This window comes from Palaemon carinicauda, chromosome 15, assembly GCF_036898095.1.
Source record: "Palaemon carinicauda isolate YSFRI2023 chromosome 15, ASM3689809v2, whole genome shotgun sequence".
Taxonomy (NCBI): domain Eukaryota; kingdom Metazoa; phylum Arthropoda; class Malacostraca; order Decapoda; family Palaemonidae; genus Palaemon; species Palaemon carinicauda.
The window spans coordinates 99,228,309-99,250,929 of NC_090739.1; the positions used below are offsets into that span (position 1 = coordinate 99,228,309).

Below are 22,621 nucleotides of genomic sequence, written 5' to 3' on the forward strand. Positions count from 1 at the left end.
TTGTTATCATATATTCAGTGTTTAGTTTTGATTAGTTTTAAGTGTTAATTTGATTGTGGATGGTTTATTATTTATTTTTAGTTTTAAGAAATATAGTTTAAAGGATATGTTTTGTTTTTGTTTCCCTTCAGTCTAAGAGTCCAGTTTATGATAATGTAAGGGGAAAGTTTGTGCAGAGGAGACATTTGTCAGTTAGTGTGATCAAGGGTGTGGGGGTTGTTATGGCGACATCCCGCCACATTATTTTGGTGCCCGAACTGGACTGCTGAGGTGGGATAGGAAGCTGGACTCTTGGACAAAGGACTGAATTAGGTTAAAAAATTAGATATAAGGTTGATTAAAAATGGAATAACAACTAAAGGTATTAAGGGAGGATTTGCGGTTGAGTAAGGAGCGTGAGGAGAAGTTGTTGCAAGAAAATAAGGGGTTAAGGTGTGAGAATGAGGAGATGCGAAAGGAACTGAAAGCCCTTTAGGGAACTGTAGAGAGAGTGGAAGAGGGTGTTGATATGAGGATGCGAGAGAATGAAGAACATATGGAGAAACGAATGGAAGATATGATGGGGAAAGTAATGGGGATGATGAAAACTTTAATGGGTGAAGGTGCAGTCGGAGGAGTGTCCTCAGCTTCGGGTAATGCGTTGATAGTGGAAGAGAAGGCTAGGGTAAGTAATAATGGGGAAGGTAGTGATAGTGAGATTGAAGATAAGAAAATTAGGCATAGTAAGGATGAACAGAGAGGTGAGAGGAAGGATGAAAGGAAAGTGATGTGAAGAAAGAGAAGAAAAGGTGTTAGGATGAAAGCAAGGATGATCGTGAATGGGTGAAAGTGGTGGGTAAAAAAAGGGCTAGGAAGAGTATAATCATGGATAGGAGTATGAGTGTGGAATTAGATTCTTTATATTCTAGCGAGGAAGTAGGAAAAAAGAAGGAAGGTAGCAGTGATGATAGCAGTGAGAATGGTGATGTGTGTAAGACTGTGTTTATGAGAGAGGTACCTCGGTATGAAAGGTTCAATGAGCATAGTAGTAGGGATGTATACGAGTTTTTCAAGGAGTATGAGAGGTATTGTCAGGATAAGTATGGTGATAGTAAGAGAGTTTGGGCTAGGGAGTTAGGAAAATATTTGACTAGGTATTTGTTGACGATGTACGGTGTGATAATGAGTGTAGGTGACGTTGGTTATGAAAGTGTGAAAAAGAGAATAATTGAGCAGGTAAAACGTATGAAAGGGAGTGTTAGGTATAAGCGTAAGAATGATTTTGATGAGGCACGGATGGATGCAGGAGAGGCGATATCGATGTATGTATGTAGGTTGGAAACTTTAGCTAGGAAGAAGTATGTGGATGAAGGTATAAATGAGAATAAGGAGTTAATGAGGATGTTTTTGGCGACCATACCTGAGAATGTGTGTGAATTTACTTAATTTGAAACGGAAGGAGAAAATGAGGTGGATGCAAGAGAGATTGACTTGGGATGATATACTAGAGATAGTTGAGGATTATGAGTTAGATAGGTACATGAAAGAAAGTAAATCTGTGAGTGTAAGAACTGGAATGGAAGAAAGTGTAATAGAATTTGGTAGTTATAAGGATGCAATTTTGAGAGGGCCAATGAGGATAGTTGATCAGGTAATAGATAGGAGTGTTATGGCAAGTAACGGAGGAACTGTGCAAGAAAATAGTGGATTTAGGCAGGGTAATTGGCGCACTAGGGATAAGAGGTATGTCAGATAGTCGTGTCCGTGATGCAAAGTGTTATAGATGTGGAAAGGAAGGTCATAAGAAGAATGAATGTAGATGGGCTCTAGGTGCTTGTTTTGGATGTGGTGAGGTAGGGCATAAAATTAGCGAATGCAAGAAAGAGAAAAGGGTAAAATGTTATCGGTGTGGTATGACTGGGCACATAGCGAGTGGATGTCGTTGTAATCGTATGAATGTGATTTGTGGTAATTGTGGAAAGGATGGTCATTATGCTAGAATGTGCTAGGAGCCGCGGGGTAAGTGTACTGAATGTGGTATAGATGGGCATGTAGCTAGAGTATGTAGGAAGAAGGGATTAAGTAAGCTAGGATGTTCAGGAAACTAGAGTGTAAGAGGGTTCAGCTGAGTGAGTCCTTCTGTGTGTGTAGAAGGAATAGGATCAATGTCCGTGAGAATGGGATGAATAATTAGTTGTAAATGAGTAAGTATGAACTTAGTATGCATGAGAAGTTAGGGTTGGAAAATAAACAATTAGTAATAGTTGAATGTAGGAAAAAGAAGCGTTTGAATATTTCTAGTGGGGATAAAAGGCAGAAAAAATTTATAGGTATAAGTAGGAAACAGAATAAGTATGACAAGGGTGTAAATGTACAAATGAGTGTAGAAGATAAATATATTAATACAGATGAGACGTGGCTGAGTATGAATGATACTGATAGAGTGTGTGGCTTTTTGTTAGATGGTGTAAAAGGAAGTATGAATAACGCAAAAGTGAGAGATAGGAGAATGATAAGTAGCATGAATGAATCTCTTGCTAAAGTTGAGGATGTTTATGATGAAATGGATGAACTGTTGACAGAAATTAGCGTAATTTTAGGGCCAAATGAGAACGAGGTAGATGGGATTGTACATGATATATTAGATGATAGGGATTTAGATAGGAATAGTGTTAATGTAGCAAATGATTGTGATAAGAAAGAGGTGAATGAGAGAGTGTATGAAGGCCCAGTTACTTGGAGTAGAGGTCCTGTTCCCGACTGCGACTGGGTAAGGAAAAAAAATAATATAAGGGGTTGTGTGAAAATGTAGAAGGATTTGGCAAAGTAAGGGGGGAGGAATGTGGAGGATCAATTTTTTGTTTTTTTTTTGTTTTTGCCAAATCCTGAGAGAGAGAGAGAGAGAGAGAGAGAGAGAGAGAGAGAGAGAGAGAGAGAGAGAGAGAGAGAGAGAGAGAGAGAGAGAGAGAGAGAGAGAGAGTAGTTAGTGTATTGGTCGTTTGTAGTGGGAAAGACTGTTGGAGTAATTTACTGGTTGTTTACATTTAGCTAGGTTAGGACAGTGGTAAATGTTTCGGAGCGAATGATTATTTTGATTTGACTGCAGCAAGAGTCAGTTCTTTGTGAATTCTGGACTACAATCATTATATATTTTTACCAGCGTGGCCTGTAATCGATTGTGTTTAGACTGCTGTATTGGATTGTTCAACCGTAGATGACCTGGCCTTTGTATTTCGATTGATGATGATGATGATGATGATGATGATAATAACCACGACCCCAATCAGGGAAGTAGTTGTGTCAAATTGCCACCCAGTGGACTGTTGACCACAAAGTTGTGATGGTGGTAGTTTGCCGTAAAAGACAGTTCGGCTTTGTGTTGAGGACAGTGTTGGTGTCCCATAAAATATAATATATAAAAATAAAAATTTTGGTGTTGGTGTGTGGTGTAATTTTAAGTTTGTTAGTTTTTTTTGGTTTTTTATGAATGATGTTTTGGTTATCATATATTCAGTGTTTAGTTTTGATTAGTTTCAAGTGTTTATTTTGATTGTGGATGGTTTATGATTTATTTTTATTTTTAAGAAATATAGTTTAAAGGATATGTTTTGTTTTTTTTTCCCTTCAGTCTAAGAGTCCAGTTTATGATAACATAAGGGGAAAGTTTGTGCAGAGGAGACATTTGTCAGTTAGTGTGATCAAGGGTGTGGGGGTTGTTATTGTGACATCCCGTGACAGCGTGCCATGTCAGACATCTGAACGATCGACGGTGAACAGTTGCTAGCATTAGATCATCACCTGTATGACAGCATGTGTGACAGATGGCTCAGGCGGAACTCCCAACTGCAGCCCTTCATAAACCTCCGTCTCAGCATCCATGCAGGGGATTACCTCGCCCTTGGATTCAGACCGGTCAGGCACGCAAGACCCGCAACACTCCCTGCCATGGCCGACACCGTTTGCCAAAGTTGTCTGGTCGAGGTTAACGTTATCGAGCAGATGGGCTTGATGATCGCAAACCTGTTCCCGGTCTCGATGAGAATGAAGGCGGCAAATAAGCAAGATAACCGGATCTTAGGGGCAGCCATCGTCCGATTCTGCGAAGCACACACCTGAAATCCGCAAACTGAATCTCAGCAAATAGTGTATGTCATGGATTCGACCGCTAGGGTGTTCTTGTTACACAGAGCCTGCGTCGATCTTGGCATAGTCTCCAAGGACTTTCTCACACTGGGTGAGTTGTTGTGCAGTGCGGCAACCACAGACAATTGTACACCGATAAATGATACGTGTAACAATGGGGTGACACCTCAATGCAATTGTCCTCGGCGCAATTCCAGCCACGGATGGTAACAGGGAGGCCATTCAACAATACTCGAAAGAACTCCATGCCTCCAGCACATTCAACATGTGCGTCCACCAGCCCCTCCCCATGATGGCGGGCCCACCGATGCGCTTGATGGTCGACCCAGATGCTAAGCCCATCGCCCCTCACACCCCCTTTCCAGTAGCGTTACACTGGCAAGAAACCGTGAAAGCAGGTCTGTACCAAGACGTCAAAATGGGAGTTATCAAGCCAGTGCCAGAAGGAGAGCTGGTGACATGGTGCCACAGAATGATAGTCTGTGCCAAGAAGATGGGCAAGCCTAGAAGGACGGTAGACCTTCAGGCTCTCAATGCTCATGCCACTCGCGAAACACACCACACGCAATCGCCCTTTCATCAGGCCCGCTGTGTCCCACCGGGGAAACTAAAAACAGCGTTCGATGCCTGGAATGGATACCACAGTGTACCACTGCACAAGGATGACCGCCACATGACCACCTTTATCACACCCTGGGGCAGACATCGATACTGTGTCGCCCCACAAGGTTATGCTGCGTCTGGCGATGGCTACTGAAGGCGATACGATGAGATAGTATCCGATGTCCGTGACATGATGAAATGCGTTGATGACACATTACTGTGGGCCAACACTATTGAGGAAAGCTTCAACCAGGCAGCTACCTGGCTCGACGTCTGCGGGAGAAATGGCATCACCTTCAATCCTGACAAATTTTTGTTTGGCTTTCGCGAGGTAGAATTCGCCGGCTTTAACATCTCAAGGGACAGTGTCCACCCATGTGCGAAATACCTACAGGTAATATCAGACTTCCCACGCCCGAAGAACATTACCGACGCTCGATCCTGGTTTGGCCTAGTAAACCAAGAGTCTTTTGCTTTCAGTATGGCTGTGCGCATGGTTCCGTGAGCTACTGAAATCCGACAAGGCATTTACGTGGACCGACGATCTTGAAAGCACATTCCAAGCATCTAAAGAGGCCATTGTAGATGAAATTACCAACGGGGTGCGCATCTTCGACAAAAACAAGCCAACAGGACTTGCGACCGATCGGTCTAAAGAGGGCATCGGGTTCTGGCTGTTCCAAAAACATTGCCAATGCCCAACAGACAAGCCATCCTGTTGCCACGACGGTTGGAAGGTGACCCTAGTCGGGAGTCGCTTCATGCACCCAGCTGAATCCAGGTATGCTGCAATAGAGGGGGAAGCCCTGGTGGTAGCCGATACCTTTGACAAATCACGCTACTTTGTCCTCGGCTGCTGAAACCTGGTCATTGCAGTAGATCACAAGCCACTATTAAAGGTGTTGGGGAACCAATCCCTTGATGACATCCCGAATCCCCGCCTGCATAACCTAAAGGAGAAGACACTGCGCTACAGCTTTTGCATCGTATACGTGCCAGGAATGCGCAACAAATCAGCCAACGCCATTTCACGTCATCCAAGAGGCGACACCAATCCAGAAAAACTGTATCTCCCCGACGACAATGCATCAGTCTGTAACCACTCCATACCGTCGGTCCATCACGATATCCTTGCCGGCATACACATGAGGGACTATGGCACATGCACGATTGAAGAGCCCGCGTACCTCACAGCCCTAAATTCCCTTCCCGCGGTCACCTGGGACCGTGTACGGGAATCTACAGCAAGCGATCCCGCCCTTCATGCGCTCCCAGAGGCCATCGAACATGGGTTCCCGACGTCAAAAGATGACATGCCGCAACACCTCTGTGTGTACTACCATCTACGGAACGAGCTTACCACCTTCGGCGGTGTCGCATTGTTCAAAGATTGTGTTATCGTCCCCACGTGCTTGCGCCAGGGTGTCCTATCCATGTTCCTTTCTGCACATCAGGGCGTTTCCATGACGACTGCTCGTGCAGAGGCACCAGTGTACTGGCCAGGCATTACTGCAGACATACAGGCGACTAGAGATAACTGCTAGGATTGCCACCGCATGGCCCCCTCCCAACCATTCACCCCCCCTACCCCACCCGTCTTGCCTGTTTACCCATTCCAGTCGATGTGTGCTGACTACTTCACTCACAAGGGCGCTCACTCCCTGGTAATTGTGAACCGATACTTGAACTGGCCACTTATATCAAAGTCTACCGGTTGTATCAAAGGACTAAATAACCACCTGCGCCGTGCATTCATCACGAACGGAATTCCTGGGGAACTTGCCAGCGATGGTGGGCCAGAATTCACGGCAACAAAAAGATGCGGGTTCTTGAGAGACTAGGGTGTCCACCACCGACTGTCATCAGTAGCATTTCCACACTGCAATTTCAGAGCGGAAATCGGAGTGAAAACGATGAAGCGCCTGATTACTAACAACATGGGGACAAACGAAGACCTGGACACAGATGCCGTTCAGAAAGCTGTCCTCCAGTACAGGAACACTCCAGACCCAGTCACCAGAATCTCTCCAGCCATGTGCATCTTCGGTCACCCGATCGGCGATCTCATCCCGATCCTTCCTGGAAAGTACAGCCCTACATCACATGGCATGAAACCCTGACATCCAAGGAAGAAGCACTATGCAAGCGCCATGTTCGCATGATGGACACTTGATCACAACACACTTGCCGTCTGCCTACCTCGACCATGTTCGCATCCAAAATCAAACCGGCCCACATCCCACCAAATGGGACAGGACCGGGACAGTCGTCGAGGTAAGGCAGTACGACCAATACGTGGCAAAGATTGATGGGTCGGGCCGAGTATCGCTGCGCAGCCGGAAATTCTTGCGAAAATTCCCACCGGTTACAACCCCGACAGAGCCACAAAATATAACCTGTGGCATACCCCTCCAATCACCCGCAAGCGCGGCCCCAACCAAGCCGAAGGAGACTAACCGATACATGCCAACACCGCTGAACCTGCCCGCTGACCAACCACAACTGCAGGCTGACCGACATTATCCAACATCAGTCGATCAACCTCCCCTACCCACGCCTGTAAACCCGGCCAACCACACTCGCTAGCTTATATACACAACGCCGACCGACCAAACTCTACTGCCCCCACCAGCAACACCAAGTCGTGTCAGGCCTTCAACGCCAGCCGCTTCACCCCCGCTAGCAAATCCCATCCCACCAATTGGTCTTGCCGCGGGCCGGCCATCCAGGACTGTCAAAACACCCAAATGGCATGAAGACTATGATTTTTCATCTCATGCTTAACACGTCTATGTCCAATGTCATAGAATGCTCGATCGACCTGATACTATATCAGACATTGCATTACTTTCATCAGTGTAATTATTGCTTTGTGTAACTTGACTAGTTTGAAGAATGTTTGATCAACCTATTATTATATTAGATGTCGTATTACCATCCTTAGTACATTCATTTATCACTATGATTTACAGAACTATCAGACTATTCAGTGAACATTTTCCATTTTAAATTCAATGGCCCAATTAATTACTGTTCAAACTTAATCAGTCTCTTCCTAGCCGATGAAGACTTGGGAGGAGATAGAGAACCATGACTTACGAACGTCACCTGTGTGTGACACTGTGAGCGTTATAGAGCACACCCCTCGCTTGTAGCTCGTTTGTACATTGTTTACATGCCAAATACAAATGGAAATCGTTCCTATTTAATTATAAAGAGAACTCTCTCTCTCTCTCTCTCTCTCTCTCTCTCTCTCTCTCTCTCTCTCTCTATATATATATATATATATACATATATAATCCTCGACGGAGGATTATTAAGAATATTTTAACAGTTTAAAATCATTACAATGTTATGAGTTGTAATAGTATTTATCTTTATCATCATTATGTTCTTATTATGTAAACGCTGTTATGTAAAGGTCCGTAACGTAACAGAATTGTGAAAGCCAGTGAATTTGGTATCCCAAATACAAAAGCTAATGCGCACCATTGCACATCTAATGCGTTGTATTTTAGTTTGACGTCGTAGTAATTGAATGCAGGAAAATTCAGTATTCTTGTTAAATTTAGAAGGCACTAGACGAAGGCCGTGATGCTATAAAGGAAGCAACATTATTTTGAATGAGCCTTACTTTCAAAATTATCTTTTATTTTAATTAATAGGATTTTTCAGGAATATAGTTCATACCAAATGAATAGGAATAAATTTAGCTACTTCTTATAATATCATGAAAACGTAAAATTTTATTACAAAGATCCCTAAACAAGAAACATTTTTGAATGAGGTACGGATTGCGGGAATTTTGAGAAAAGACCCAAAGGGTGGTATACAATTCATAATAAGTGGGAGGAGTCGAGACAGGCAAAATGAGACATTCTGGTTGGATGCAAGCGAGGAAGTTGACCTTGGCTGGTCACTCTACTCTACTCACCACGAAAGACATGTTGCTCCTCGTATCGGGTCAAAAACGGATTCTTGTTTATATCTGTCTCCTCTCGTAACTCAAGGCTCGTTCATGACTAGAAGTGTTTCAATCTAGTACCATTTTAGTGTTAAAAAATAGATCTGTGTTGTTGTCACTTGATTTATTCCTGTAGGAGTTAAGTCTTGCAAAATTTGTAGCCGGAATTATTGATAATTAGTATTGTTGAATAACTTGTAAAATTGACGTTTTTGTCCTTCGGTCTTTTATTAAACCTATCCTTTAAGTAATCTGGTGTTAATTAAATGTTAAGTATTTATTTGTCGATTGAAACCAATTGTATAATAAGGGCAGTGTGTGAAGAAATATTAATTTTTGACTGATTCGAGTGGGAACTTGTTCCGGGAATGTCTCCCTATAACATGGAACAAAGAATTATCTGGGGAGGATAGGAGCAATAACACCCAAGGGCACAACACCCTGGCATGCAGGGTCATGCAGTTCACAAACCTTCACTTTAATAGAAAAGCTGCATCTGTTCAGAGATCCAGAAGATCCACACGTGACTAAGGAATTTGTTGGTCTACCTTAGCTTTGCCACGACTATAGCCATCCCACTCTTAGGCTCTATTTCGGTTCCGTCCTAGCGACTCCAGTGATATGCTGACAGAAATTTACATTATGAAGACAATGTAAATGAATGGGAGCAGGGAGGTATTAAAGTAAGGTTATAATAAGGATCTTCAAGTTTGAAGCACTGAAAATGATTAAAGCGTATAATCGCTAATATCAACTACTTAAGTTATTTAGATAAATTTACTCTTTTAAATATCTTGGGTCTACTATCCCGAACTAAATACTTATATTACAAACGCAGTCAATCACATAAAGGGATCAAATATACGAACATGTATAACCTAATCTAACTACTTTATTATATAAATTTATAATATTAATATGGGTATCTTAACATAGGTAAAAAAGTGAAAGCAAATAACTAAAACCAAATGTCAGCAAAAATAAAAGGGTAATGAAAAAATATTCTTACTCCAAGACCTGAAGTCTTTTGAAATAGCAAATGATTAAATAGGAATCGGACACGTGGTCCTGGGACCCGAGACTTAACTTGTTTCCAAAAAAAAAATTTTGCACAAAGTTTGTACAAAAATTCCAGGCACTTAGCCCGAATTGTGTAAAAAGCGAGCAATACCTTAATAACGAAAAATTTAAATCTAATCAAAGAATAGCGATTTTTATTGTGGGACCACGTTACCTGTACTTACTTCCAAGAATTCAGTGGAGTAGCCCTTGTCCTGACAATGGCCACTAAATAGCTTGCATCCTTAGCTGACCTGCTCACTCCTATGTGTTCCTCACTTCTTGGCTGAACAGGATCACTGGCACAGCTTCTAGATTCATCTGCTCTCTCTCTCTCTCTCTCTCTCTCTCTCTCTCTCTCTCTCTCTCTCTCTCTCTCTCTCTCTCTCTCTCTCTCTCTCTCTCTCTCTCTCTCTCTCTCTCTCCGTTACGAAGCCGGGACTTGATCATTCTGAGCCCTCCTCCGGTTGGTGCAGGAAGAACAGTGGAACACCTTTGTCTTGGGGTGAGCCAGAAAGGTGAAGGTCGACCTGCCTTGTTAGGTCGCCTTCTCGCTAGCAAATAGGGGCGATTCTCATTTCAAATCGGTTTACATTGGTCAGCATCCGACAGGCGAGTCTTGTTTTGTTGAGGTGATATATCAGGAATTTTGGCCAGGGCATTATATTTGTGCAAGGAGTGAGGTGGAGGCAGGTTTTGTTCTAAATACATATAGCAATCTTGCAACTCTAGGGGAGCATACATAATAATAACCATATCTATTCTGATATGCAAAAATTAATCATTTAAAAGAGTAATTAACATAAGACTGGTGCGATGGGGAAAACATCCTAAAATCAATCAGACCTGAATTTGTACTGATAGATAAAAATAAAATACATATAAGTCTGCATTCTAAAATTATATTAAAACCACTGTACTAATTTATCTGAAAACACATTATTGAAGAAAAGAACTAACGTTACGCAGCATATGATCTTTTTCTGGTGTTTCTATGCCGTGACGTCACGAAAACATGATGTATTTGCCAACATCAACATTAAACGTAGTTTACCCATGTATTGGTAGAAGAAAATGTAAAGGTCGCGAAGGAAAATATCAGGGGTAACTAGTACTTTTTTAGAGCAAGAACAAAATACAAAAAGAAAGAAGAGGGAAGAAAATTCTTCACACAGTGCTCTTGCCTGAAAACAAATGAGGTGCTTTTGCCTGGAAGCAGCTCCTAAGTATTTAATGAAATAAACACTATCATTTAGATTTCTCAGGTTTTAGTGCGAACTGCTGTTACATAGGAAGTGCAGTAACCTGTTAGATTGAGACCGATCTTATATAGGACCAGTGCTGTTGGCTTAAAGCTGCAACTAAGTGTCTTATATGTATTATTGAGATTTTTCCGGATTTATTACATGTGAGTGCAGATCGAACTGTAAAGATATAGTCCATAAAGTATGTTTACTACTTATTTAGACCAAATTTGGAAGTCATGTTGGATATGACCCAAGGATGCATCTGTAACATTTTGGATAAAGTACATCAAAGTACAAGTCGCAGCCGTAGCCTACTTTGAACATAATTGCAATATTAATATTTTGTTTGTGAATAATATTACACAAAAAACTACCGAACCAATTTCGACGAAACTCGGTGGACAAGTGGGGTATTACCCATGGACAAATCCACTGGGCTTTGAAGAAAATACATGTAAGTACAATTTTGCAGTGGAGTTAAAAGTAAAACAAGATTGGTTGTATTTTGTTTGTGAACAACACTACAGAACCAATTTAAAAAAAAAAAAAAAAAAAAAAAAAAACAGTAGACATGTGGGGTATGAACAGAGACAAATTCACTGGACTGAGAAGAAAATACATCAAAGTACAAGTACGCAGCAGAACTTTGAAAATTGTCGCAATGTTAATTTTTTTGTTTGTGAACATTATGCAAAAAATACAGAACCAATTTCAACGAAACTTGGTGGACATGCGGTGAAGAAATCCATTGGATTTTGAAGAAAATATATCGAAGTACAAATACGCAGTGGAGTCAAGAGAAAATTAAAGCTGTTTGGTGGTTTGTTTGTGAACAACATGACGCAAAAACTACTGAACTAATTTTAACGAATCTTGGTGGCCATTTAGGCTTGGGTAAGACCAAAAGACAAATCCATTAGATTTTGAAGAAAATACATCGAATTACAAGTAAGCAATGAAATTAGGAGCAAAATAAGATTGCTTGTATTTATTTGTAAATAACTCTACGCAAAAATTACTCAATTAACTAATTAAAACTAAACTTTCTGGACATGTATAGCATGACCCAAGGAAAAAATCCATTAGACTTTAAAGAAAATTCATAGAAGTACAAGTACTAATGGAGTTAGGAGCAAGACGAGGCTGCTTGTCATGGTGAAGCATGCTCTCTACTCTGTACTTGTACTTTGATATACTTTGTCCAAAATGGTACACATACATACCTGAGTCATACTCAACATGCCTACTAAGTTTGGTGAAAATCGGTACGATAGTTTTCGTGTAAAGTTGCTCACAAACCAACAGACAGGGGTAAATACATAAAGTTCGCAGGCGAGGCCAATAAGGGAAACTCATCTGATTGAGCTTACCAGGACATTTTGCAGAGGAGTATTTAGAAATGGACTATTTAGCAATGAAGTATAAACTTCACTGTCGTAGCTCCTCATATCGCTTCCTGCGTAATCCATAACTCTGAAATGAGGTATAATTAGATATCTCTTATCCAGAACATTACAAAACTTACAAAATTGATCAAGTTTAACATCCTATTTATCTTCCACAACACTAAATTTCTCTAAAATTGAAGCAGTCTTTACTACTTCTGTTATGATATAAGTGATCTAATCCTTTATTTATAATAAGGTTATTCTCTTTATTGCACCTCTTTTGTTTTCATTGTATTTATACCCGCTGTTGAGTTTCAACGTTCATATTGTTGAGCGGACTCCCACCTTCCAACAATAAACTGGGAGCCATGATTTCTGCCTATTATTGAGTCAACCTTTACAAATGCAGACGATTAAAGTACTGGCTTAAATACATTCACCTTGCAAGACTTCTGGTAGGTGCCAAATGTTTGTTTGCCGACGCCGGAATTAGGCTATTGTAGTTATGCCTAATAGTCCAGTCATTTTAGTCATATTTTAGTGAAATAAATGAAAAAAAAAATCATAACAAGCTAAAATTTTGCACATGGCTTCTTTAGACACTTAGAAATAACATATCAAAAGTCCCCATTGATCCACCTTGAGCTTTGTCCGCCATCTTGGAAAATGGCCGCCAAATTTCCTTTTTTTGCCATTTCCATGAAAACGGTTAGTCTGACGAAAATGACTATTATGTACATTACTAAAGCTCACCAAATTCTCTATAAAAGAGGTTTCATTCATATGTACTCTACAAGTGATAGTTTGCAAGCTATATCAAGTTTTTTGCGAGCACAATATTTTAAATTCGTATTTTTTTCCTCACCACCCATGAGGTAAACTACGTAGGCGCGTTTTTTTTTTTTTAATGTGGATTTCCCTTTAGGCCTAATCCACAACTATCTTGATATTCTCCTTGTCCCATATACAATTTCTTACACTAAATCTGTGATCTTAACGATTTCCTTGGACGCTCTAGCGGCTCCACTGAAGTAGAAGTACAGTAGATGGTAAAACACTTGATTTTGCCGTACCTGAATTATTGACTGGTTCTTCACAGCTAATTTCCTGTTGGTTTGCATGACATATTTCTTCTGGTTCAACAGATTCTTCATGATCTTCATTGTCACTTTCATCAGTATCACGTGAGGGAGTCTCCAGTTCATCCATTAGTTCTTCCTCGGATTGGATTGTAGAGTTTGAGCAAGAAACCCCTCGATAACATACACATCCGATGGAACATTTTAGACCCCCTTTTACACAGCTGTAGTTCCGCACACAGTTCTTTGTGCATGTGCACGATATCAAATGTAGCAACTTCTCAGGTGCGGGTGGTAATTCTGTGGTGATAAGAACCAAGCCATCAGTGCCTTTTACCCATCCCCACTGCTCAGGCGGTAGTGGATTGCTCTGCCATAGTTGAACCTGATGGTACACACGAAGAAAATGATGTTTTGATGCTTCTGCTGTTGGGGGAAGTCTTTCAAGTTTTACTTGCCTTTTACAACGCACTTCAATCGAAATGAATTTAGCTCAAATTCTTCATCAGGACCTCCATATAGGGCAATAAGTAACTTCTCTCCTGCATCAGCCACTGATTTCTGTGTTGATGTCTTACTATTAAATACATCTACATGCTTTCTTAGTATTTCTTTGTTCTGTAAAAGTCTGAATAGTTAAAGCTTCCCTTGTTCGAAGAGAGACGAAACTGTGTCACACCCACTGGCAGCATGAATGAAAAGAATGTAATCCTTTAGAGAACCAAGTGAAGCTTGTAGATCAGAAGAATTGTAGTGTCGGGCAGGCACTTTTCCACGACCAGGTTTCAAGAAAGTAATATTTCTGCTTTCTGGTGGCAGTGCAGTCAGAAGTATAAGAAGGTCAACATCTTCTCCAACAACAGCGATGGTGCTCTCAGAGTTCAAACACTCTCGTATAGCTGTCTGTATAATTAATAAATCTACATCATCAGGTGCTTGTTTCACCGAGATACCATTTTCAGCTAGTTTTCTGGACAACTGGCTCATAAATCGCGATTTGTTATGTTCATTTGATAGGATTTTTTCTTGACTAATGCATACTTTGGTGTTGGGGTAAAAAATCGTATCAGTAGTTTGCAATGTGCGTGATCTGCGTTGTCTCTCAGCATACTTGTACTAGATTTTGAGTCACCGTATCCATCAAACACAATGACTGCCTTTGTGCGGTAATACTGTTTGATGTATGAGATGTATGCCTCATAGACCTCATCATAAGTGAGTCCTTGAATGTGTGATGGCCACACAACACGATGAAGTAGAAAACCTCCATCTACAATGAAAACTTCTTCATCCAGATACTGAAATGTACTAGTACTCTTATCATTGAACACACTATACATTGCAGCTTTGTTGGTCTTTCTCATGCCCTGTTCAGTAAATAATGCAGGTGGCATTGGGGCAAGCTCGTACTGAAAATAATCTTGCAGATCAGCAGTACTAGTGTCTGATGTATGTATTATTCTTTGAAACAGAAGAGTTGTATCAACAGGAACTCTTGAAAACAAAATATATTTTTTTCTTGAAATCAAACAAAGTTTCTTTTAATCTAATTTTCTGTTTAATAGGTGACCCTGTTTCCTCCTGGTCAGTTGTATCTTTTTTATAAGCTGCTTTTATACTCTTTTCTCTAGTATAGTCTTTTCTGCATTTTATGTGTACTTGAATAGTTGATAAATTAACCCACTTTTGCCACTTATCATCTCCTCTTTTCTTACTTGCTTCAACAAGTGTCGACATACCTTTCTTAACACAAACATTTTCACTTTCTATTAAGCGTTCTTCGCAAAGTACACATAATTCACTTTGATCTGTGGTTCCTTCCATTTTTAAAGTATATTCTTAAATGAAAACAAAACAAAAAGGATAACCATTTAGAAAATACTATAGTGCAAAAAGAAAAAAAAAAAAATAGCCAAGTATCAGATCAAAAGCAAGTGAATAAATTCACATGGGCATGCTCACACAATTTAATATGGTTACAAAACCGAGAATATCATTAAAAATATCATTCATAGCAAAAATATGCATTGAACATCTTTTGTAGAAAATATTAAGGTGAACAATAATGTATGAGGCAGGTATTTTCCTAAGATCAATGGTTTCCATGGAAATAGCGAAAAACTAAAATTTGGCGGACGAAGCTCGGGGTGGACGGATATGCTATTTCTAATTGTCTGTAGAAAACATTCTCCAATTTTCAGCTTGTTATGAATTTTTTCATTTTTTTTTCCTAATTTGACTGGACTATAATCGGATCCTGGATTGATGCCGCACGATTCATCGCGACTAGGCTGGTGTTGGATTTAAGCCTAAGTGCCCTGTATGATGTTGTTGCAGTTTTGGGCACATATTTCTTTAAGCCTATCATACGTTTTTTGCTATCCTAGCATACCGAATCGTTAGGTGTTTGTGTGGTAGGCTACATTAGCCTAGGCCTAAGTATTTGTCTACTGGTAAGATTTCAGTATATGACTGCAATGTCGTCGTCATCGAATCAGATTAGAATTAATTGTTTTAATCCATCGAAAATTTCCTTGGAATTATGGTTAAGCCTATTAGAGACGCATTTTGGTCATTTAAATGTTACTGAAGCCGATAAGAAAAAAAATGTCCTGCTTGTGTCATTGGGTACTGAGGTTTTTAGTGTTTTAGGCAATCTTTGTGCTCCTGATTTGCCCCACACAAAGTCTTATGATGACTTGGCTCAGTTATTGGAAGGTCCTTTTATTATTAAGCCTTCTTATCACAGAAGTTTGATAGCCTTCCAGCAAAGAAATAAAAAGGAAGGATGAAAGTGTAAAAGAATTGTATGCTGATTTAAAGGTTCTAGTTTTGGCAACCAATTTGACAGTAGAATAACAGATCAGTTATTTATGGCTGTAGATGCCGAAGTTTATTTTTCAAATTTAGTGGCTCTTAACATAAATCTCCAAGCAATGACATCTCAGGCTATTTTGGAGAGAATTTTGAATATGGGAAAGGCATTTGTAAGTGAAAAAGAGGAGGTTCAGTCACAGGTTCAGGTTGTGAGAAGAAAATATGAAGGTTTATCATGTCAAGGTTGTGGTTTCTCTCATGACAGCTTTTATTGTAGATTTAAGCATTTATCATGTAATAATTGTCATAAAAAGGGTCATTTACAGAAGGTTTGTAAAGAAGCCAAAAGAGAGAGTGGTTATGGTACAGCTAAAGGTTCAAATAAAACCAAGTAAGAAGGATTTTAACAGTAAACCCAAGTTTAATAGTAGGAAAACTGTAAAGATGGTGGATGGTTAATATGTATCATTAAGTGATGATGATGAGGATGATAAATTGTTAACTGTCAGAGATAAAATCTATGCTATTTATGCTGAGCAATTTTATTTTTCGGTTAATAAGATGCAAGTTCCATTTGAGATTGATAGTGGTGCTACTGTTTCAACTTTGAATAAAGATTGGGTTGAGAAGTTAAATTTGAAAGTTGAACAATGTAAGAAACCCTTACAGGCTTATGATGATTTAATATAAAGGTTTTGGGAAAAGTGATTACTCCTGTCGTGTCTAATGGATATAAGATATCACAAGTCTTTTATGTTGTTAGTTCAAGTAACACAAATTTATGCGGAAAAAATCTAATGAAACATGTTGGTATTTATTTGGCAAGATTAGATGAAAGTGCCATGGTTAACAATGTTCTTAATGTAAGTGTTGAACAAGTGTTTGAAGATTATAATGTCGATGTAGGCAAACCTATTTCTAGAATTGTAGCGAAAATTCATTTAAAGAATGATGCTATTCTAAAGTTTGTAAAAGCATGCACTGTTCCATTTTACCATAAAGAAATGGTTGAAGTGGCCATTGATAAACTAGTAAGTGAAAATATTAAAGAATCTGTTTCTCATAGTGAATGGGATGCACCTATTGTACCTTTGTTAAAAGAAAATAAGAAAGAAATTCGCATATGTGCAGATTTTAAGCATTTGAATAAGCAAATACAATGTGACAAATGCCCTTTGCCTAAAATTGATGAACTGTTGTGCAGTGTTGGCAAAGGCAAAATATTTACTAAGATTGATTTGAAGAATGCATATTTGCAGATACCTGTTGAAGAACAAAGTCAAGAGTTTTTAGTTATTTAAACACACAAGGGGATGTATAAATACAAGAGGTTGCCATTTGGCTTGTCCTCTTCTGGGATTTTTCAAAGATTCATTTCACAGATCTTATGTAATATTGAGGGTGTTGCTGTATATATGGACGATATAGTTGTCAGTGGTGAAAATACAGATGAGCATGATGAGAGACTCACGAAAGTTTTAAAGGTGTTGCAATCTTATAATGTACAGATAAATAGGAGTAAAACGGTTTTAAATATGGAATGTATTGAATATTTAGGTCACTGTATATCAAAAGAAGGAATAAAACCATCCCCAAAGAAGGTAAGAGCAATTTTGGATGCTCCATGTCCTACCTCAGTAGCAGAGGTCCACTCATTTTTAGAGATGATTAAATTTTACTGTGGATTAATTAAGAATTTTTCAACTAAATCAGCTCCATTGTATGATTTATTGAAGAAAGGGGCCAAGTTTAAATGGACAAAGGTTAAACAGAAGGCATTTAAATGTCTTAAGCAAGATTTTGTAGACTCTAAAGTGTTAGCAAATTTTGACAGGTCACATCCCTTGATTGTTGAAGTTGATGCTTCACCCGTTGGAGTCGGATGTGTGTTATTACAAAAGGTTCTTGGAGTAGAAAGACCTGTTTATTTTTCCAGCAAGAAATTGAGTAGTACTGAGAGGAAATATTTACGGTTGGATAAAGAGGGACTGTCTTTGATTTTTGCTGTCAAAAGACTTAGACATTTTCTTTTGGGTAGAAAATTTATGGCCAGAACGGACCATAAACCATTCTTAGGATTGTTTGGTAAAGATAAGCCAATTCCTCAGAATGCTAATTCTAGGATACAAAGATGGGCTTTGTTACTTTCGCAATATGACTTTGATCTAGTGATTAAACCTGGAAAGGAAAATGTTATTGCCGATGCACTTAGCCGTCTTCCAGTAGAAGATGAAATTCAGTCTGGGATTCCGGCCGAGTATGTAAGATTAGTGGAATTGCTTGATTTTGACGAAATTTCTTATAAGGTAATTATTCATTATAATAAGAAAGATAAAGTGATATCTCAGTTAATTAATTGTCTAAGATTTGGCTGGTGTAAAGAAAATAATTTGTCCCTCATGGAATATTGTAATGTTAAAGATGAATTGTCTCTTCATGATGAGGTAGTGTTATACTGGAATCGTATTGTAATACATGTAGAATTGAGGTGTAAGGTATTGACTCATTTACATAATTACCATAATGGAATAAATGCCATGAAAGCAGAGGCTAGGGAATGGGTTTGGTGGCCAAAGATTGACCAGAACCTTGCAGAGATGACAAAAAATTGTGATATTTGTTTTAAGAATTATAAACAACCACCAGCTAAAACGTTGTAATGGCCTAATACATGAAAACCATGGTCTAGGGTCCATATGGACTATGCAGGTCCTATAGACGGGAAATATTTTCTAATTGTCATTGATTCTTGCAGTAAGTTCTTAGATATAAAGTTTTCTAGTTCTGCAACATCTGGTGTCACTATAAATCACCCAAGGGAAGTGTTTTCTAATTTTGGCTTGCCAGACATGATAGTGTCAGATAATGCACCCAATTTTGTATCACAGGAATTGGAAATGTTTTTGCAAAAGAATGGTATAAAACATGTGTGTTCTGCCCCGTATCACCCAGCCTCTAATGGTCTTGCAGAAAGATCTGTAAGGACATTTAAGGAGGGTTTAAGAAAATTTAAAGAGGGAGATTATACTATTAGGGTTTGTCATTTTCCTTATAATTATAGAAGAACTGTACATTCGTCTACAGGAAAAGCTCCTGCAGATTATGTTTAATAGAAATTTTAGAGGTACTGTAGATGTAAAACTGAAAGAAAGTAAAGAATGTAAGGATAGTATTTCAAATGAAGAAAACATATACAAAGTTGATGATGCTGTGTTTGCACGTAACTATAGTAAAGGTCCACCATGGGTGGAAGGGAGAATTGTTGAAGTATTGGGGTTAAGAAATTATAAAGTGCAAGTACATTGTTCAGGTAATATGATATGGAAAAGACATTCGGATCAATTGATACATAGGCTAGATATTTCGGTGATTTTAATCAGTCTAATAATGAAATAGTGAATAATGATTATGATAATCCTGTTGAAAGTGAAATCGAAACTGATAATACTGTTGTAACAAGTGTTCCTAGTGGAGTAACAAACAATTCTAATATCATAGAAACAAATGATGTAACTTCAAGAGATATTAAAAATGTACCTTCTAGAGATATAAGTTAAGTTCCTGTGGTGAGTTACCTATACAGATTCCAGTAGTGAGAAGGTCTCAAAGAAATATTAAACCCCCCGATCGTCTTAATTTATAATTAAGTGTTTTGAATTCATATAGAATTTGCAGGTTCCTTTGTTTAAAGAATTTTGATGATTTATTTTTTATATGTGATGTTTAAAGAATTTTGATGATTTATTTTTTATATGTGATGTTTAAAGAATTTTGATGATTTATTTTTTTATTTGTGATTATTGCAAATTCAAGGGAAAGGAATGTTATGATATAAGTGATCTAATCCTATATCTATAATAAGGTTATCCTCTTTATTGCACCTCTTTTGTTTTCATTATACTTATACCCGCTGTTGAGTTTCAACGTTGATATTGTTAAGCGGACCGGCACCCCCGCCTTCCAACAATAAACTGGGAGCCATGATTTCTGCCTATTATTGAGTCAACCTTTACAACTTCTAAACTGGCAGAAGGTTGGAAATCTTTCCTAAAGGCTTTAATATTTGTCTTAACCTTAGTAAAATCCCCTTTTTATTGACAGTACTCTCTCTCTCCTCAAGTTAGAAGTAGAATGTTTTTATAATATCATTGTAAAGTTTAAATAATTCTCCAAACGAACGATGATTTCAATCCCTGATATGAGTGAGCTCACTCTTATTTAAAGAATTTAAAGGAGGCAACTTTGAGAAAATAGTGTGACTAGGAAGCACACACTATGTGGAGCCTTCTTCAAGAAGGACCAAATCACACAACTTTAGCTCATGAACCACTGAATGACATTCGTTAATGTGACTTCTTACTTTCATAAAAAAGGGTTATATTTCGATGTAAGCCTATTACTTACCAGCAATTCAAAAGTTTCATTTACAATAATTCCAAATCAAGGAACGCTTCTTTTAACAACTTGATGGCAACATCATAATTCTCATCACAAATGGGAAAAAGGAAAGCTTACCCGAAATCATACCCATGCAAAAACGTCGTAAATAAGTAAACATACTAGAATCTGTTAACTGACCACAAGTGTCAATGCAATTATTCAACTGAAGCAGAAAATTCTTAATTTAAGTTTGTTATCAGTACTCTATACCCATTAAAATACCATACTTAAGTTACAACAACCTGACCGCAGTCTTTATCTTTCTCAAGCTTAGTTGTACCACCTAATTGACCCTCAACCTGGCCCTTCATTTCTCTAACTCTATTGGGTCGCCTTACTGCATGCCATGAAGTATAAGAAAAACTATATTATATCAACGTTAATGTCCTCTATCTTATCCAAATACAGTAGACTTTAATAATATTCTGCTTACCTTCAAATAGTTCCAGGGTCGAGTTATATTTTGGAATACTCATGAGATGATTTAATTAAACTGTGACTCGAGACTTGACCCCACACCTTGTCTCACCAACATCCCTAATTCAGCAACTAAATATAGACCTATAAAACCTTCAGTTTCCACTATGTCAAGTACCTAATGGAAGAAAAATATAGTAACTCGTGACTTCAACAAGGGAAGACTATAAAACAAAAACCCAAGAAATATTCAGCATATTGAACAAATGAAATGAAGGACTACCAGATATCCCAAATAAATCGACAATAGGCCAAGGAATAAAAAAAAAATATTAAAGGAAAATATAAGATACTTTTTATTTCTGGCCAAATATATAGACCACATATTTTTTCCAATTTGATGATTTCTGTTTTATCCATTTCTGACCACGAATATCACGGCAAATCACCTGTTCAACAGTTTTCTTACACCGCCTATACAATAACAATTATAGAGATTCCAGTGGGAAACCGGGGTTTTTGGGTGGGTAAACCCCCCCAAAAATTAGTGACTTTCTGCAATATCAATGGTCATAAGTGCATAAGAAACATTAGATAAGCAGTTGAAAATATATATGTTTCATGTCAGTGGTGGGAAATTGAAATACCATGATTACCTATAATTCACATAACGTCCCTGAAATGGATTGTTTCAGTGTCTCTCGTTTTGCTGGTAAATAAGCATTGCCTCATTGTTAGTCTCCTCGGAAAAGTGGTACATGGACGTGCTGCACATACTATCTGTGTGGGTCACTATTAAAGTATCATACTTACCTATAATTTATATCAATCCCTTACTTCACTCGCAAATAAACAACGATTTTATGCTCCGTAGTGCTGGCAAGCAGTACATGGATGTGTTGCACACGCCAACCATGTGGGTCCTTATTTCGGTAATATTTTTGCTTTCAGAGGAGCAGAAATAGCTCTATACTGAACGAAGAGTGTTTTAAATATAATCAATGAATGAAATAGATGAAGTTCCACTAAATTTCGAATTAGATTGAACTTCTCTCTGGAATAAATCTTCTTTTGACTGTTGCCATAAGGGAACTGAAGAGGAGGGGCAAAGGAAAGGGCTGTTGTGAAACAACATCCGGGAACTTATGCATAACCATTGGAAAGAAATGATTACGTCATGCAAGAAAAAGAACAGCTGCAAAAACTGAATGAAACAAGGCATGCCTATCATGAGATTTCCCAAAAGTAAACAATGAATGGTTAATATATGATATTATAATTACTAGCGAAACTAGAATTCGCTATAGGAAATGTACACGTGCAGGCCAATTTGGCATTTTTCTTTATATGTTTAATGGGGGTTAAGGCATAACAACCTACGTATCTGTAGATTAAGATGAGAACTGTGAAATCTATTTCTCACTCTCAGTCCACTCTGTATTTTGTGAGATTGAAAACGAGTTACTGTGCAGGCCTGGTTTGCAT

The 22,621-nt window shown here is 38.6% G+C and overlaps 2 protein-coding genes across 2 annotated transcripts; both read left to right on the top strand.

Annotated features, from left to right (window-relative positions):
* Nucleotides 1-15,939: 15,939 nt before the first annotated feature.
* LOC137654110 (uncharacterized) lies at nt 15,940-17,580 on the top strand. Its single transcript, XM_068387749.1, has 3 exons — nt 15,940-16,180; nt 16,286-16,670; nt 17,043-17,580. The coding sequence occupies exons 1-3, from the start codon at nt 15,940-15,942 to the stop codon at nt 17,578-17,580; spliced, it is 1,164 nt and encodes a 387-aa protein (XP_068243850.1).
* Nucleotides 17,581-18,975: 1,395 nt separating this feature from the next.
* On the top strand, nt 18,976-19,836 carry LOC137654111 (uncharacterized). The gene is made up of 3 exons (XM_068387750.1): nt 18,976-19,195; nt 19,341-19,589; nt 19,676-19,836. The coding sequence occupies exons 1-3, from the start codon at nt 18,976-18,978 to the stop codon at nt 19,834-19,836; spliced, it is 630 nt and encodes a 209-aa protein (XP_068243851.1).
* Nucleotides 19,837-22,621: the final 2,785 nt, after the last annotated feature.